At 48.3% G+C, this 18,826-nt stretch overlaps 5 protein-coding genes across 5 annotated transcripts; 1 reads left to right on the forward strand and 4 right to left on the reverse strand.

The window, feature by feature from the left end:
* Positions 1-221: 221 nt before the first annotated feature.
* On the reverse strand, positions 222-1,082 carry LHYA1_G001226 (uncharacterized protein; the record flags this gene model as incomplete). Its single annotated transcript, XM_031146210.1, has 1 exon — positions 222-1,082. One exon carries the CDS (start codon positions 1,080-1,082, stop codon positions 222-224), a length of 861 nt encoding a protein of 286 aa, XP_031009429.1.
* A 741-nt stretch (positions 1,083-1,823) lies between these two features.
* On the reverse strand, positions 1,824-4,550 carry LHYA1_G001227 (G-patch domain-containing protein; the record flags this gene model as incomplete). The annotated part of the gene is made up of 1 exon (XM_031146211.1): positions 1,824-4,550. The coding sequence occupies one exon, from the start codon at positions 4,548-4,550 to the stop codon at positions 1,824-1,826; it is 2,727 nt and encodes a 908-aa protein (XP_031009428.1).
* Positions 4,551-5,081: 531 nt separating this feature from the next.
* On the reverse strand, positions 5,082-6,561 carry pac1_1 (Nuclear distribution protein PAC1; the record flags this gene model as incomplete). Its single annotated transcript, XM_031146212.1, has 3 exons — positions 5,082-6,257; positions 6,309-6,474; positions 6,524-6,561. The coding sequence occupies 3 exons, from the start codon at positions 6,559-6,561 to the stop codon at positions 5,082-5,084; spliced, it is 1,380 nt and encodes a 459-aa protein (XP_031009423.1).
* Positions 6,562-7,385: 824 nt separating this feature from the next.
* Positions 7,386-10,302, forward strand: alp14 (Spindle pole body component alp14; the record flags this gene model as incomplete). Its single annotated transcript, XM_031146213.1, has 4 exons — positions 7,386-7,478; positions 7,543-7,751; positions 7,801-10,201; positions 10,276-10,302. Coding segments are annotated over 4 exons (2,730 nt in total), but the record flags the coding sequence as incomplete, so codon positions are not given.
* A 6,671-nt stretch (positions 10,303-16,973) lies between these two features.
* Positions 16,974-17,323, reverse strand: LHYA1_G001230 (uncharacterized protein; the record flags this gene model as incomplete). The annotated part of the gene is made up of 3 exons (XM_031146214.1): positions 16,974-17,067; positions 17,119-17,139; positions 17,199-17,323. Coding segments are annotated over 3 exons (240 nt in total), but the record flags the coding sequence as incomplete, so codon positions are not given.
* Positions 17,324-18,826: the final 1,503 nt, after the last annotated feature.

Genomic DNA, 18,826 nt, shown 5'->3' on the forward strand with positions numbered 1-18,826 from the left:
TTCACGGAAAAGTTTCTTACGGAGAATCAAGAGTTTATTATTGGATATTTTAAGGAAAGAATCGAGAAAGATGATGGTGGATCTACACACTAGTTATAGTAGTCTAAAGAACAGGGTTCTGCGGAACATATATAATTGAGAGCAGAAGTAGAAGGAAAACCCTCGCTAGTTCAACGGCTAGTTAAAAGACAAGCCACAGGTGTTCTTGACAATCGTTAGACCTAGGTATCAACAACTCGGCACTCTGTACCATCCATATCAATAGCATATGCGGAGATTAATTCCCACATCTCTGGCAGCTCAGGATCCTCATCTTTTAGCGAGTACAAATCTGCCGTGTAGTTGGAAGGGTCACCTTCCGTCTCGGGATCCCCCTTCCCACCTTCAATTCCCATTAGATCCCCATTATTGACATCCTTATGCTCTCGTACTGCCGCACGTCTATAGATAATCTCCCTCAGGCGATATGCCAATACGAACGGTGTTTTCTCCGAGATATGCGATGATAACATTTGCCCATGCTGATTCGAGGCCTCTGCCGTTGCACCCACATTGACTGGTGCGTCGGTAGGCGTTAAATCAGCTCTGAAATGAAGGAATCCACCTTGTTCTCGAATTGTCGATGCAATAAAATCAGCGCCGTATGCTATCTGGACGCCTGTGATCATGTATACATTATCTCTGAACCGACTATCCTTGATATTCTCCTGAACTGCGGGCTCGTTGAAAATCTCTTTGATATCGCTGAGGCTGGGGTATATGGATTGTGTCGTCAGCTTGTCAAATCTGTAGGCAGTTGAAGCGTCATTTCCCCATTTGGCACCGGTACCCAAGTTAAAGCCCGCGAGGAATTTAGCAAATATTTCTCCGCGAAAGAATGTCTCTTGAGTTAGGTATTTCGAGGAATGCGATTCATCGACGTCGATATGCTTTGCAGCGAGCTTGAGCACGGCCTCCGAATTTGCGTTGTTAAGCGTGATCTCCGGCGATCGTGGATCCTTGATAATATTCCCGAGTGCGATCGGGCCGTCCGGCGGCGTGTGTCTCGTGGGAGCAAGGAAGTATATTTTATTTATCTTCATAATGACTTCTCTGAGGCTGGTTAGCCTGATGGGGTTTAATAAGTCTAATCAAAGTAGTTAAGAGACTACCTAGGTAGAGAATCACCCGTAGAATACAACTAAGCAGCTACCGCCTTGGCCTAAGGCAACTATCTACTAATCATGTCCCCCTGCCCTGCAGGAGTGGTGGTCCAAGTATTTCCCCAACTCCCTCTACGGAGTAGGAGTGTCACTGTTCAAACTTTGATACGTAGCAAGATTTTACAGCTGACTTCCCATCGGCAACACAGTCTCGAAAGTACTATATGCTTCTCGATACCCACAAGACCACCCGCAATTACAGACCAGCCACAGTACAGTTGCGAGGTTATAATTGGTTAAAGAGAAAAGACCGATGGGCAGGTGACGAAATACTACTATACTGTACCATATAAAAACGTACAATCGATCGATCATCTATATAAAGAATGAAAGACCCACTTAATTTATCAGATATCAAACTCTACTTCACTCCACATCTCTTCACCTACAAAATACAATCTAGTAAACACAAATTCAGTTACAGAAATGCCGGTTATCTCAATACCATCTTCTGGAGTAACCCTTGCAGCGGCTGTTTTAGATAGATACCTTGGTCCTTGGATGGAGAACAGGGAGTCCACGGTAACTTGATTCCCAAACAAAAGACGAAGAGTTTGATAACAGTCCATACAAGGAATTTCTTCAGCTATCAAATTGGTATCTTCCCACTAATCCTATTCATCATTTCACATTCGTCCACGCAGCCCCCAGAAGCGCATCCCTCGCCTGTTCATTCTCCCACACAATGCCCAACTCCCCCTTCTTACTCACACTGACAAGACTATCGCCCTTGAAAAACACCAACGTGCCATTCTTGCCGTTCCCCGCTGCAGTGATACGGTACAGCGGTTGTCCGCGATCGTGCATGACTTTCTTTTCCGGCAGGAACTGCAGGTCGTTGTCAATGCACCAGTCTTCGACTCTGTGTCTGAAAGTAACCTCCTCGATAACTGGCTCTGGTGCAGGTCTGGGAGGAGCGACGGGTGCATGTTTGGGGGGAGAGGTGGCGCGGGGGGCGGGGAGATGAGTTGAGGCTCTGAAGCCGAGATCGAGGGCTTGGTTGATCATCTCGTGACCTTTTTCAAACTCGTCTTGTATACTCTTCAGGTTCTTGATGTCAGCTGGGAATACATCGTCGCGCCACCACTCGAACCATTGGCCGATCTCCTCGTTCGGGCCGGTGGATGTAAGCCATTGGTGTAGCACGTCGTGCCACATAGGGAACACGGCGTCGACGATGACCTGTGCTACGGTGCGGGGTTTCAGTATATCTTGCCAAGCGAAGATGCCTTGTAGGGCGCCCATGTACGGTTCTTGGTCTTGTGGTGAGACCACGAAGTATTGTGGATTTTTGAGGAATCGGCCCATGGATGGTAGGACGTGGTTCATAATCAATGGGGTCCATTGGTCGTTCCTGGGGCTTGGACACAAGACTTCTTTCCACTGGCGTAGACCGGGAACAACGCCTTTGCGGTAATCCCAGGAGTCGACGAGGTGCCGAAATTTGCGTTTCACGTCGCTGACAAGACCGTGGGAGCTTTTTGGGTCTGCGTGGTGGGGTTGAAGGTATTGGAGCCAGGGGAACAGCCAGAGATGGGGGAGCTCGTGGGAGCGTCGTTTGCGGGGGTTCCAAGATGAGACTGCTTCGTTCAATTTCCCGACTAGTGCTTGGTCGAGAAGCAAGGAACGGACAAAGGGTGGTAGAAGACCTTCCCAGGCATCGAGGAGAGCTTGCAATGGAGCTGGGTTGTGTACATCCCAGGATTGATTGATTGCTGAGACGATCTTGGGAAATACGATTTTGTATATCATGCTTTCGTAGCAAGTCGTTGATTTGCCCTTTCGGTGGCCGTTGAGCTGATGACTCTGTTTCGTAATTGCACTGTTTTGCGTAGCTCCTAAGATGTGTCGTATTTCAAATAATTGAGGCGCCATGCCGTTCAATTTTGGGTCTTGAAGTGGGTGCCAACCTTCACTTGCCTGACTTAAGAACGGATGTACCGCAGCCACTGAAGTGTTTGATAATTCTTCACTGACCCCAGAAACTTGAAGTTTATCCGCAGTCGTAAGGGCTTCAATGATAGGATCCCACTGCCCATCTTTTGAAGCCTGTAAAATATCTTGAGCAGCATCCACAAAAAGTTTGAATTGATCCACGGCTGCCTGTAACTCATCAATACCCTGCTGTTCTTGTAGAGTTTCCATCGCAACATAGGCCTTCCGCTCATCGAGATTCTTCCATTCCTCCACATGAGCCGAAAGTTCATTCTGAGCCCGTCGAACCAACTTCCTAGACTCTGTCTGTTCAACAGTTTCGAACGAAACAGCAGTTGGTGTCAAAAGTCCCGATGTAGAAGTAAGCAATCGCTGCCCAGGCCCTGACATATCCAAAATAGGCGCAAACACATCCGGAATTTTCAGACCAGGAGCAGCCTTCTGCACCTCCTCCAACGTGCGAAACTTGGGCTTTTGAACCCTTCTCGGTGTGTTCATCCCGCTCGTCCCACTATCCGCACCGCTACCCTTCGGCTTCCTACGACGCTTCTTTCTCTCCTCATCAGAATCCTCAATCGTCTCGCCTCTCATTTCCGCCTGTCTTTTCTCCTCTGCAATTTCTTGCTTTGATTTCTCCTTGACAGCACCAAGACCAGCTCCCTGAGGACGCTGCACAACCTCAATGACCCCACTTCGACCCTGGCCCTCCTTTCCAAGACCCTGCCCTTCTTTATAACCCATCTTTGCCATCATCCGGGCTGCGAACGAACCTGGGTTAGGTCCGGCTACAGCAGCTTTCCCTTTCCCCTTTCCCGTTGCTGGCGTCGAAAAAGCGCTGGGCATCGACATCCTGGGTGTCGAAACTTCTTCATCCGCTACATTGAGGATAGGTATATTGGCTGAAGTAGGCGTGAAGCCCATTCCAAGAGGTGTACCGAAACTTGGTGTCTTTGACTTCGAGGGCGCGGGACTCTGGAATCCTAATCCTCTTGCACCAAAACCCAAGCCCTTCCCTAATCCTTTCGGCTTTTCGCTTTCCTCTTCTGATTCAGCTTTGGCAGGTTGAAATCCCAATCCCTTAGCGCCAAGGCCCAGGCCCCTCGGTCTTTCTTCCTGTTCATCATCGTCCACATCATCCATATCCTCGTCCTCGTCTTCATCATCATCCAAAGTTTTCTGCCCCGTCGAAACAAAACTCATGCCCTTCCCTCTCAGATTCTTCTTCTTCCATCGCTTCCCAGGTCCATCGTCCTCGCTTTCGGATCCGAATACGCCAAGAGCTGCGCTCTCTTTCGTGGTGCGACGACGCTTGCGAGGATTGTAGTCTGCGAATTCTGTTTCTTCGGCGTTGGGGTCATCATTGTCAGAGGATTCGGAGGAGGAATTGCGGGCAAAGGCATGCATGGAGGACATTGTCACGATGTCTGTGACTTGAAATCGAGAAAAGAGGGGAGTGGTGTGGTGGAAGTGTATAGTGGTCGAAATAGTTTTGGGCTGAGGTTTGAAGATTCTGTAGCCTTGCGCAAGCGTGACTCAAAATGGATGAGGCTCTTGCAAGGCTGTTGCCACATTGCTTCTTTGGGAATAGTTTCTACCTAGGATATAGGAAATGCATTCACATTTAACCATGATCTATTTACTGTATAAAAATCTCTTGCTTAACCTTATCAAATTCCAACTCTAGCATTGCATCACGTATCACTTGGCGAGAAGCACATTGACTTGAGAGGTGGATTGTTTTATTACCACAACTCTACGAGTAGTCCTTATCTTTCAATTCGGCATCGAAGAAACAACTCTTCCTATACATGCTAAGCATAACGTTCGTGATATGTCCGTAGCCAACCCAAAGTAAGCATCATGTCTCAAACAATCTGCAATGAGCCATGCCTATCAACGCCTCGACTCCTCAAATGCTCTCGGTAATCACCTCGCCTCCCTTCATCATGATGCAAAGACTCTAACACTCTTATCGACGCTCCCCGTGGCAATGACACACCGTATGGCGATCTTGCTGGGATCTTCCTTCTTCGGCGCTCCATTTGTTGTGGCGCCATTTTCCCCATTCACAGCAGGGGCATCTTTACTAACACTCGGAGCCCATCGAATGCAGGTAACAAAATGCTCATGTGCATCGTCCAGCTTCTTCACTTGTTTCCCTTCTTGCGTAAGGTCCCAACATCGCAATGTCTTATCGTCAGCAACACTGAGTAGATACTTTCCGCCTGGGTGGAACACCAGTCCTTTCACCCAGTTGTCATGGCCGACAAGAGTCTTGATCAAAGTCCCCCGAGCATCCCATATCTTGATCATCTTATCTCTCCCTGCTGTTGCAACATATTCGGCCGAGCTGGTTGCAGCTGGTGGTTTTTTCAACCCAGCCATTGTCGCCAAGTGCCCGTAACTCGATGGTGGCGCAAATACGCAGCATTCCACGTAATGCTCATGCCCGAGCAGGGTAGCTTTTAATTCTCCAGAAGCAGCATCCCATATTCGTGCTGTCTGGTCATGTCCAGCTGATACTAGCCATCGTCCATCGAAGGAAGGCGAAACATCCCGAACCCATTCCGCGTGCCCACGGATCGTTTTCACGCAGTATCCTGTTGAAACATCCCATATTCGCAACGTCTTATCTCGACTTGCTGACACAAGGAGGTTGCCAGAGGCCGGCGAACCCGCTGCACCGCTCGGTATGAAGCGTACGGCGGAGACTGAATGGTCGTGTCCAGGAAGGGTCCTTATATTTTTGTACTCGTCGCTGGGATCCCATAGCTTAATTGTAAGATCGCTGGAACAAGATGCCAGTAATGTCCCTCCTCGTGGTCCGCCAAAATCAACGTCTAGCACAGCCCTTGTGTGCCCCTTTACCGTCCTCTCCAACTCTCCTAATTCCCAATCCCAAATCTTGATACTATAATCTTCTGAACCGGATGCGAGTGATGAGAAAACGGGGTGAAATGCAACACAGGTGATGGGCTCTCGGTGCGATTCTAGCCTATGCCTTGCGGGTGACCTTGGGAGCCAACTTGCGGGGTCTTGATTCCGCCTCGACAGAGAGGTAGGTGTCGCAGAGTCAAGCTCACTTTGTAGACTCAGATTTCTTGCTTCGAGATCCATTATCTGGGCATTTATTAGCATCCGTCATTGAAACCATAGATCGAGCATTCCCACCTTCCTCTGCAACCGCACCACACTGTTCCACTTCTTCTCTAATAATCCCTCATACTTCTTGCTGGTCGCGGCATCGAAGGTGTCGCCAATACTAAGTTCTTCTCGTAACGCCGCGGCACTATTAGGTAGGTTTATCGAGGTGAGGTATGCTATCATAGACTTGTGTCTGTCTCTAATCAGCGGATGCTTTGCGAATTCTTGCAGATTCAACCTACAGCTCCTCGGCCTGCCGCGACGTCAAGATCTGGCTCATGGTGTTTGTGGGAGTCGATACATGAAGCTCGAGGGGAATATGGTTGCGCTGTTGCTAGAGGCAATGCGCCTGACCGCTGGGGTTGGAGTGTTTGCCTCTGTTTATTGCGGACGGTGAACTTAATATCTCGGTGCGGATGAGCGTTATCTTGGGCGAACTTTGGCGCGTTCTGTCAAATAAGCAAGTTTCAAGTATGGGGATCTGGTGATAATTGTACAGAATCTCTTTTTATGTGTTGTAATGAGACTGCAATATTTCATGGTGGGGAGTTGCGATTGGCTTGGTGGCATTCAACTTTTGTGAGGGAGCAGCGCAGCCCAGCACAGCACGCGGGTCCATGCAGGGGAAATCATTGACCGCATTGCCGTAGAGACGAGCGAGAATCTGGTCCGATCAACAACACATCCGCCCGCAAAACACGCATCTACCCAAACCAAACACCTTCCCACGAGAATAAAATATTCCTCCAAACTTGGACGACGGCTTCTTTGTTAATACCAACTATCTGTTTACCCTGCGAAAACCCCACGCGCATATCCTCCGATACGACGAAACAACAAAACTACTCCCCTCCCTCACTGAGAGACATTCCCTTTAAACAAGGCGGTAGGAATAACCTCAAACTTTGCGCCTTCGTCTCGAGGTATGCCACACATTCTTTTATTGAATTTTCAAGCCATTGGAAGGCTGGCTACACTCTTCTGCCTCTTTACACCATCACTCCTGCTGCGAATAGCCTCAAAGTCACAGCTGAGGGGATGGAGGGGCGTCCATCAACATCTCTGCGCAAGCTAACCCAACACGTGTCAGACTTCCGATAAGGCTCGCGAACTTCCTCGAGTAATACGATAGCCAATATGGCTGAGAAAGAAGAAGATTTCTCCTCTTTGCCGTTGCCAGACAGATTTCAACACAAGGTATGCCCGCATTCCTCTCAGTCAATGTCTCAAGCGCATGGACCTGACTGAACCCCTCCACCAGATATGGAAAGTGCGAAAGGCAGGCTACGAAGATGCTGCCAAACAATTTGAAATAACGCCAGACGAGCACGATCCGGCATTCAAACCGTTCCTACATGAGCCAAGTCTATGGAAGGGCGCAGTAGCAGACTCCAATGTTGCGGCCCAGCAAGATGGTATTGCGGCGCTGTGTGCTTTTCTCAAATTCGGTGGACGTGAAGGTTGCACAAGGTATGTCACAAGGTCGTGCATGAGGCATGTCACTGACCCAGCTATTCAGAACGAGAAGTCATACTGTGACATCTATAGTCGAAAAGGGACTTTCTTCTACAAGAGCAGCAACAAAGGCATCATCTCTCGAGGCCATTTTACTTTACATCGAATTGGATACCGCTGCACCTATTATAGAAGACCTCCTTCCCGGGGTTTCCAACAAGCAGCCCAAGGTCATCGCAGCTACATTAGCAGCATTGACAGCTGTAATCCACAACTATGGCTGCAAAACAGTCGATCCAAAACCTATCCTCAAGATCTTACCAAAAGCCTTCGGTCATGCCGATAAAAATGTACGAGCAGAGGCTACAAATCTTGCAGTGGAGTTCTACAGATGGTTAAGGGAGGCCATGAAACCCATGTTCTGGGGAGATCTCAAACCGACACAACAAACGGATATGGATGCCCAATTTGAGAAGATCAAGGCGGAGCCAACACCAAAGCAAGAACGATTCTTACGATCCCAGCAAGCCGCAATGTCACGAGCTCCTCCACCAGGTGCAGAGCCCGAAGAAGAGGACGAGCTCGAAGAGGAAGCAGTTGTAATCGACGCATTTGATTTAGCGGAACCTCAAGAAGTTCTGTCCAAGGTACCAGCCGATTTCCACGACAACTTGGCTTCATCCAAATGGAAAGAGCGGAAGGACGCCGTTGAAGCGCTTTACACGGTTCTAAATGTCCCGAGAATCAAAGATGGTGATTATGGTGACATTGTGAGAGGATTAGCGAAAAGCATGAAGGATGCCAATGTTGCCGTTGTTACACAAGCAGCACAGTGTATCGAAGTTCTAGCCAAAGGAATGAGGAAATCATTCTCTAAGTACCGTGCCATGGTTACTGGCCCAATTATGGAGAGGCTAAAGGAGAAGAAGGCATCTGTTTCCGATGCTCTCGGCGCTGCTCTAGATCAAGTCTTCCTTGCAACAAACCTATCGGACAATTTGGAAGAAATGCTTGAATTTTTGAAGCACAAAAACCCACAGGTGAAGGAAGGGACCATGAAATACTTGATTAGATGTTTGAAGACGACGCGCGAAGCACCAACGAAGCAAGAGGTCGCGTCGATATCAGAGGCAGCGAAGAAGTTGCTGTCCGAATCGGGAGAAGTATTGCGATCTGGAGGAGCAGAGATAATAGGTACAGTCATGAAGATAATGGGGGAGCGAGCCATGGGACCACATCTTGAAGGACTTGATGATATCAGAAAGACAAAAATCAAGGAGTTCTTTGACACTGCGGAAGTCAAAGCAAAAGATAAACCAAAGCCCCCACCAGCTGCTGCTGCTGCTCCTCGTGCCGCTCCTGCAGCCGCGCCTCGAAAGGTTGTCGGGAAGAAGGCAGCACCGAAAAAGGCCGTTGCTCCAAGTATATATGCCCAAGAAGCTCCATTAGCTCCTCAACCAACAGCAAGGAGTAAACTCGGGGCGCCGAAAGTTGGTGGTCTGAAAGCACCAATAAAACGCGTACTCCCTGGACCCGGAGGAGCACCGTCAACAGCGTCCCCTCGACGTCCTGCTGCTCAACCACCCCCACCTGAAGAAGAGGCACCTCCTCCGCCACGCCTCGGCTTGGGCCGTGGTCTCGCTGGTCGTCCTCTTGCAAAGGCACCTGTAGTGAATCCTCCTTCACCTGTCCCAATGTCACCACCTCCAAACCCAGGCATGAGTCCTGTCGAACGAGCCGAGTTAGAAGAGCTCCGATTAGACAAAGACCGTTTACTGCGGCAAGCCGACGATTTCCGCCAAGAACGCTCACGTCTCAACTCCGAGGTGCAAGAACTGAAGAACCAAAACGCCCAACTAATCGAAGATCACACCCGAGACGTCCTCTCCATCAAAGCCAAAGAAACCCAACTTGTGCGCGCTCGATCAGATTGTGAAGCTGCGGAAGCTATGTGCGGACAGCTGCGTAGAGAAATGGAGAGACTGAAGCGCGCCCTGACAACTGCAGAACGGGTCAACAGTCCTCCCGTCGGCCTCCCTAGCCCGGGTCGCGATGTCTTCAATGACGAAGCGGGTATCTACCGTGACACAGGCATGTACGGCGCGGCGCAAGACACCAGCTCTCGCGCCGGCTTCAATAGTCGAGGTCGCATGTCCTACACCTCTACCCTCTCTGAAGAAAAAGAAAATACTGGCGACGGCTTATCTGGTACTTATGGTCGCAGTAAATTCAGTCCCGAGTTACGGAATGGCAGGACCAGCGCGGCGAGCGGGAGTGGAGGGAGGAGTAGTCCCGCTCCGCCGCCGGCTTACCAGAGTCGAATTGCTAGAGATACGGGCAGTAACTATAGTGGGGACAGTGGTGGGCGCGGAGAGGCGGGTGGGAATAATGGACAGGGTGTTGAAAGTTGGAAGCGTGCTGCGGAGGTTACAAGTGCGCTGAAGTTGAAGATTGAGCAGATGAAGGTACGTCTTTTTCCGTCACATTGCCTCATCCCTTCAAACCAAATATTGCACATACTAATTGGAACTTTGTATAGGCAAGACAGGGCATTTCGCGGCCTTGATTTTTTATGGAGTAGAACAGCATTTCCGGCGAAGGGAGCAAGCAGGTCTTTTTTCAATGTTTTCTATCGGGCAATAGGGGCATGATGACGGATGAACTTTTCTGTGTATATGTATAGAATAATGTATCCATTGTTCTAATTAATACATTGATCATACTTCACTAAGTATTGTCCTGGGGCATTGGAGGGGTGTGTGTTCTCGGGTTCTCGCTTATTATGATGATTCCTTTTTTCGGTTAAACGCGGAAGAGCCCCCTAGCCCCTGGACTCGAGTTTGGGGGGTCGTGGTGTTGATGTGAAGTCTTGTGACCCTCGGAGGAAGTGGGAGGTGGGTAAGTTCGGCGAAAATGTGACCGTGGTATGGTCTCATAGGCGTTTAGGATCAAGGGTATATGAGGGTAGCTTGTACACGTTGTTTGGCGTGCTCCTCTTCGTAACAATCCAGCTTGTTTTTTTTTTTTTTTTTTTGATTGGGTGCTGATAGGATCATGGTTCGGACCGTTTTTGTGTGTGGTCGAGATGTATGTAGCTTGGTGGTGAGTGGAAATGGAAGGCGGATAGGTTGTATGTATCATAAGTGGGAAAGTCTCTTTTCCCATTGGTGGTCCGCGGTAAGTCTTTCTTCCAGACGTACTCTAGCTCACTCTGGTTTTCGTTGGAGTCTAGATCTAGGCAGGGAGATCGAAGATGATGCTTTGGAAATGAGGTGGGGTTGCTTGCTTCCTGTCTTGTTCTCATACATACATACGGAGCAGGTTCGGAGTTCATGGCTGTCCAGTTTGCTTTTTGCACAACCTTAGGTAGGGACTTGGGGATCCTCTTTCTTGCTTGAGGAGAGGGTTTCTGACAGGCTGGCGCCAGCTGCGGCTTTGGATGCCCGGTCTGCTAGGGTCCAGACTCCTCTGGTGGTCTGGTGAAGAAAAAGCATTTGCTACTACGCTGAGGGAAAAGAGGTCGTGGGTGGTTGGACAACGGCTGTCTGTCAGTCGTTACCCGTGGACGGAGGAAGAATTAGAAGCATCAGCCAAGCAGAGTTTTCTCATGAATCTTGGGATCCTATCCACAGATGCCTGTCGTAACGTGCGCTCGCTGGTCATACAGTGTCATTCAAAAACAGTAACCCGGTCTACCCTCGTTTAGGAAGACACTTTAGGGAGACCTTTTGACTGGTGTTTTCATTACGTTGCTTTGGTCGCTTTTGCTGTTTTCTCTTCCTGTCTATGTTCTTGCTTATGTCGTACATGGCATGATTTACGTATGGAGTATATTGTCGACGTGACACATCGATATGAAAACATGGAAGGATTGGATTAACACTTGTTACTCGCACGTTGAAATTTGTGAATGGACGTCATCGGATGTTTTGGTATAATAGTAGCGGAGTCATGCTCATGCCATCCAATCCAGAGGTGCCATGTTGAACGAATGCCCAGGGCCCGCGTTCGGCACGGGTATGGTGTGCATTGGTATCCGATCTGTGAGGTTCCTGAGTGGCTGCGGGATCGAGCTTTGACATGTCGTAAGAGGTGGACCATGGGAAAACGGCTGTGATCCCGGTGGTGGGAATTATACAGGTGTTTTGGCGCTTTCCTTCTGATTGGGTTTTGGATATCAATCATACCAGTCTTCCTCTTAATTGGACTCTAATGGGCAGTCTGCCCGCGTATTGTGTCTGCAGCGTCTCTTAAAGAGGCTGTTTAGTTGCCCAAGCAATATTTTAGAGTAGACTCCCTGTACGAAAGGGGGTTTGAGCGTTGACCTCGACTGCTGGGTTATGATGCTACTATCGTGGTGGTTGCCTAACACTCTAAGTTGTGGGATGATTCAGAGGTAACATCACCTCAAAACTATATATTTGACCTGTACAATATAATTCGAGCATATTTGATACGGGGTTTGCGCGGGTCTGTTAATAGGAGCCGAGCTGAGGGATTTATGTTGAAGTTCTTGGTGGGGCTGGGTGCATTGGAAGTCAACGGGCAGTTCCCCACGTATTTATTTAGAAGCCTAGAATGTCAGAAAGAGCTTTAGTAGAGGTTTTCTATAATGTGATCAAATTAAGTAACTAGCCACTGGTCATTTTCCTCGGGCAGCTGTCTTGTCAAAAAACATGGAAGTGCGACCGGGAAAAGGAGTTTCGCATCCAGGTTTTTCCAAAAAGGAGGAACAATGTAGGAAATGTTTTATCAAGCTACACGCTTTATAGTATCAACAAACTAGTTGATACCTTGAAAAATCTTAGCGTACTCTGTAGACTTAGCTAAAATACGTCAAAGCATGTCTTAGAAACAAGTCGAAAGAGCAAAGTGATGAGTACAGCCGCCATGTTCCAATAGGAAGATTTAAACGCCAAATTTGCGCTGATTTTATAGAGATGTGATACGGGGAATCTACCCCGTAGGACTTGAACTTCAAGGCACGCAATTGTCAATAAGGAATCTAAAACTCGTTGATGTTCATGTTGACTCTCGGCAGCCCCCTTTTGCCGGAATATACGTTGGCAAGAACTCGTCTAAATTGACCGCAAGACACACCACCTACAACATTCTTTGCTTCAAGCTCCTTACGAGATTACACAGATACTAATACTAGATTCTAATCTACCTGACTCCATCGCTCGAAGTGCTGAATACGCCTGAACGTTGCAGCATATGCAGCTAGCTGCCCTTAGAGCCACTTTCGTATTTCATGATCCACACTTTTTATCCCAAGGAGTGCAACATATCGGCATGGAAACAGTTATCAAAAGGACTCGTTTTATCATAAGATGCCACCAGTAGAGGGGTTGCGATGAGTGGAAGACCTGAACGGATATATGCATATTTGATAATGTGAATGACTCAAGAGATATATCGGACTTCAAACCAAACAGAGAACGCTCGTCCATGGAATTTGCCAGCAACGTCTCTTCGTGGGTGGAAAAACTGTCGGAATAGACAAGCGAGTTTTGGTGCCTTAATCCCGACAGTTTGCATATCCACGAAGAGAACGTGAAGCCTATTTCCTAGTCCGTAGTGCTAGTCTGTGTGGCATCTGCGGCATGCACAATTCCAAATATCAGGGTGCCCCGAGGTCACATCCCCCACCATTGAAGTGATCGCGGCAAGCAGCGGTATAAAGTCCAACACTCGGTCGAAGTTATGTCAAGCAAACAACCCGTGGGGGAGTTTTGATCACATTGTAGTTTTTGCCGCAACAGTGCGGAGTGGGGGCTTACTTGCTACCTTGTGAGCATTTTGGTCTTGACTTCCTTCTGGTGGTTCACTGCTCCGGAGAACGGCTGTTTTGAAGGATCCTGATCTTTTATTAAACCTACTTCGAAGTAGAAGAGAATCTTTCATTATCAAGAAGTTTAAGAAGGTGTCTCTTGCCCTGGGGCACCAATGGACCATTCATATGGTATGGGACTCGAAGAATGTAAAATGCCTCACCTCCTGTTCATCGTTTTATTTCTTTCTTCTTAAGCCGCGCCCAGATGATCTCTTTCTACCCCAAGCTTAAAGCTCCCGATTGTAGATCATTCTTTGGGCTTGACCTTCGCTTGCATCATCGGGTGCCCCGAAGGAATTCCTCCCTGGAGAAAAGCCCAACTGGGGATACGCTCTGATCATGTTCCACGATGAAATTTCAACTAGTACCAAGTAATTGTAAAACCACAGAAGTATAACGCGTATTACGTACGTTGATTGTCCAGCTATTTGAGGTTTGATAGTCTCAAGGGTTTGAGGTCTTATCCGGAGCTACTGGAATAGGTAATCTTCCACGAAGCTTCTTTATCAAGTTCCGTCAAGATCGTCATCGTCTCTCCCTGATTGCCGGGTGTGATTCCACCAGCATGGGTCAAGACCTAGGTACTTCGGTAGAATGGAACGGACTCCATACTCCGTAAGTACAGTAACGGCCGAAACCCGCCCGTCTCGACTATCCAATCAACGATTCTGGAGTAAGAGGAACTTGTAGGAATTTGGGAAGTTATACTTCTACAACTTGGTCATGGTTGAACATCTCCAGATTACAGTATCAAGGCCATTTTTTATGTAGACTGTATGCGGTGTACTATATTGTCTCGTAGAATTGCGGACCGGCGCGTTCCAGTCTCACTTCGTAGAATTATACAAAGCCACTGTGGCGATGCGTTGGAGGGGAGATATTGGTTCTTGAAATTCGGGTCGGTGAGTGATCTCTCAGTGAAATCATAGCGAGCGAGCTCGGGCCAGCGCTGATGGAAAGTGTCATGAGTGCCTGCCTCGGTTTGTCTGTCGTTCACGGTCACTTTTCACGGTTCACCGCTTGCCCATCCGTCAGCAAACGAGCCTGATCCGGCCTCAGCTCGCTGAGGGTTGCGTGAGGTCTCGAAATATATCTCACCATCCTGTCATCTGAGACAAGAGGCACAGCTTGCTGGAGGAATGACATGTTCACGCAATAACTTGCTTTGTGTATTGAATTTCTGATTTCCTAACCTAATATTTGTTAATGCAATGCCTTTGACCTTTCTTCGGACTCATATATACCTCGTTTATTTACAATGCAGTACTCAAACCATCTCCTAGCGCGTAGGATTACTATTCTTGACCAAGGAATATATTCAAATGTACAGAGTTACATGAAACCTGCATACGTGGACGACATAACATGTAACTAGTAAGATACCTTTATAGGTGTCTACACCGAGTTTTTCTTTTACTTGCTAGAGAATTTTTCGATATCATAAGTAATCCATACCGTAGACAGGCCGGGTCGGAAGAATGTGATAGGAAGTCCATGCATTTAATCCATGAAAAGACGTTAGGAATTCGGTAGCAGCACGAATCCGGTAACTCCTAATGCAGGTGATTTGGAAGAACCTTGGTACTGAAGCACCTCATGCAGAGAATACGCATTCGAGGGGCAGAGACATGAGAATGGAGGGGTCGCTAGAATGTTACCAAACTTTATCCAGCCTATTCCGGTACCCGGGACAATCATCCCGCCACCCATAGTCCAAATAAACGTGGACTTGGGATGAGAATGATGGTAAATAGAGGCAAAAATAGACAGGCAATTTAATTCTACGTGATGGGACAAGGTTAAGAAGCATGCGGCGTAGACATACTGGACCCGGCCCCTGAGTTCATACAGATTAGGTTAGACGACCCGACACCCCCCCAATAGCTGTCAGATCGTGTGTAACAAGACCGTGCCACCTGGCACCTCTCAATGAACTTCATGACGGAAAGTACTCTATTTAAATTTTACCTCTCGTCAAGGATGAAGAGCTCGCCATGTCTATGTTCTCCCATGTCCATGGTTACTTTGAAATATTCCATCCACCCTTGCGTTTTACGTCCAGATATAAAAGCGAGCAGTCATATTCCTAGCCCTTGAAGGATTGGCGACGTGGGACACCCGTCATTTACCAGCATATCCGTACAGAGGTACGAAGTACAGTACCATCGGTCGCTCACCCTAGAGCCCGGAGGTCGTGCGAAGCCTATCCCACAGACGCGCCATGTATCATTTCCCGGGCTGATGTTCATTAGCCGTGCCAAAGCAAAGCTTGGTATAGTACTATGCCCATCCTCGTTCCGTGGTGAGTGCGAGTAGTCCTCCAAGAGAAGCTTGTCATGGTAAGATTCCACATACCAGCCGTCCAGTATCAACACGAATAAGCATTTGTTGGCACAACGCACGCACGCACGCACGTACGCAGGCAGGCGGGGGTTGCATAAGCCTTCGGCAATCTGACAGCGGCATTTCATGCCTCAAGAGTCCCAGGCTGGCTTCTTCAGCAGCTTCTTACAGGCTAAATCCGAACAACGTCCCGAACGTCTGGAGTTTGGCGAGACGCTGTGTAACCTGCTCGATGTAACTCCTGAAATTCTGCAATTATGTGCTGCCATTTTTTGATTCGATTCGACAAAGTTTTTTTTCCCCTTCGTTGCATTCTTCTCGTCTACCTTGTCCTTGTTTGCATGCTGTATTTTGGATGGTCGAGGCCTACTGCATAAGTGGGTGATAATGACGGCGAGAGTAATTGCTTGAATGTGGAAGCAATTGGTGGAGTGTCTCCTTTGAAAGCTCCAAGACTTGCCTCGACATGTGCTGGCTCGTAGTATACAGCACCAAGGCTGGTGATTGCGGGTGATTGCTGCAGTGACTGTTCTGAACCGGGTTCTCGGGTTCCTACTCAATCTCGGGATCAGAGTACGGCTTGCACGGGATGTAGCAGCTGAAGTCTCGGGCCAGGCAAGATCGCGCATGCATCTATCCTTGAATGCCATGCGGGGCCTCGAGTCCGGGAGGGCTCTTTCGTTGGTTTAAGAGCCATATGCGCTTCAAGCGCGTAGTATGATGCAGTGACATGGAAGGTTTTGAAATGGTTCGTAGGAAATCCCTTGTCAGTAGCACATTGTACTGCCACACGGCCTTGGTGATAGGACGAAGAAAGCCTTTTGCCAACGTGAATAATACAACTGACTGATGTATGTACAACCAACGGGCTTGTGCCGTTGATTCCAAGCCATTCCCAACGTACCTTCCATTCCGAGGACTGTTGTTCCCCCTTCCCAAACGCCTCCCTTTGATCATCCATTTCATGGGATATTAGTCCTGAAGACGCCGTTCCCAACTAAAGGAATGTACTCAAACCAAAACCGCCTGTCGCCCTATAATGACCTGAGAACATACCAAAACCGACCCATTTGTACAACACCCATTTGTACAACAACACTGACGATCATATCTTGAGCCATGTTGGGTTGATGGCAGGAGCTCGGCAGTCGCCTGTTTTATTAGATTAATATCCTGTTCCTATAAAATTGAATGGATCATAACACACCACATTGTTCATCCAACCTACAATATCTCGTCAGAGCTTTCGGCCAACAGAGCAACGGATACTGTGAACAACTCACCTGAATTCGATAGCTACCACGGAGGGTGGACAACGCTTATGTGTCGTCTCATAATTGGTACACCAAGCTCTGACGGTATAACGAACGTGGCCACAGCGGTACTCGACCTGAGTATAGTTACACATAGTGTCTCTAGTGCTGTGATATTGGGCGAGTAACAAATGGGGGTGTAAATTAGGTGGGATGTTCTGTGCTGGATAACGTTTTGCTATAGCGGGGCAGTTTCGTATAATCGTTGTAACGAGAGTAATATGACGAGGGGTCTTTCGTGGGATGTACTGGTGTAATCCCTTCTGCCGTGACGAGATAAGATGCGAGTAGCCGTTCTAATAAACAGCGAGATCGATCTTTTGCTTCAAAGTAGAAGCAAGAGTTGGGGAAGTTGTAATGGTCTGAGGAAGAAAATGATAATGGAGGATGTGCATGAATATATGTAACCGACGTGTGTACGTAGTAGTCCAGAACAAAAAGGATGTGAGCACTACATATGTACGAATGATGCACCCCTCGATCTAGGTCCCACACGGGTGATTTCGGGCTATCCGGGATATTTGGAGTAATATTGCCATCTGGGGGTTAGGTTGTAAACGCATTTCCAACCATATTGCTCTGTGTACAGTACTAGTATGGTGAAGGAAGAAGAAACAAGGAAGGCCTCCTTGAGAGCACAGGCAGGACAAGGACAGGACAGGACAGAATACTGTAATGCCCCGACTGCAGCTGCGCGGGTCCACAGCGGCTGGCTTCACTGGCTGCAGACAACCACCGCACGTGGGAACGTGGGAGTTGGGTGCCAATGAGCCCTAAACAAGCAAGGGTTGTCCCTTCTGGACTTCCTTGACAGGACATGCGGGCCTCGAGTAGTTAATCGTGCGACCCCTAGGCCGGGGTGAGTGTACTATTCGGTACCTTCGTACCTAGTCAGTACGGAGGAACGCACCTCTTACCTCTATACGGGCGCCAGGAATCTACCGACTACGCGGTGCACTGACTTGGTCCGTCTACGTCGTTAGCGAAAGTATAATAGAGAGATGAATGTCTAAAAACGAGCAGGATTTTGCGGCTTTTGACATTCGGACTGTTGTAGACTCCATTAGAGTTTAGAGCGGTTCCGCTCAGAGAGTCAGAGTCTCAGAGAGCTGCCGTGTTGGTTACAAGTCGGAGGCCGGAAGATTGTGATAGCAGCCTTTAGAGGCATAAGACGGTGCCCGCATTGCATTGCATGTTCAGACCACCAGGCTTGCAGCCTTGCATATAGTTTGCATATAACTCTTCCTAGGGCTCTATGAATTCTTACTGCCGGCTACTCAATCTGCATAAATAGCATTTAAATGATAGTAAGGATCCAGGATCCAGATGCTTATAGATACTTTGTTTTACCCTTATCACAACCCTCGATCTCGAAATTTTGGCAAGTTTAATAGTACTACCCAGTACGGAGTATGGGGATAATGCTGGACATCTGGTCTGGTTTGATCGATGGGACCAGCTGATGCCGGCAAGCGAGTACCCATCGACCCCCAAAGTGGAACGCGGAACGTAAGCTTCCTCCTTTCTATCAGAAATACGATGCGAGCTCGATAGAGCAAAGGCGAGAGAGCATGAGGTTGTATAGTATGACCTGGTTA

The sequence above is a fragment of the Lachnellula hyalina genome (genome assembly GCF_007821495.1).
Source record: "Lachnellula hyalina strain CBS 185.66 chromosome Unknown contig00005, whole genome shotgun sequence".
Classification (NCBI taxonomy): domain Eukaryota; kingdom Fungi; phylum Ascomycota; class Leotiomycetes; order Helotiales; family Lachnaceae; genus Lachnellula; species Lachnellula hyalina.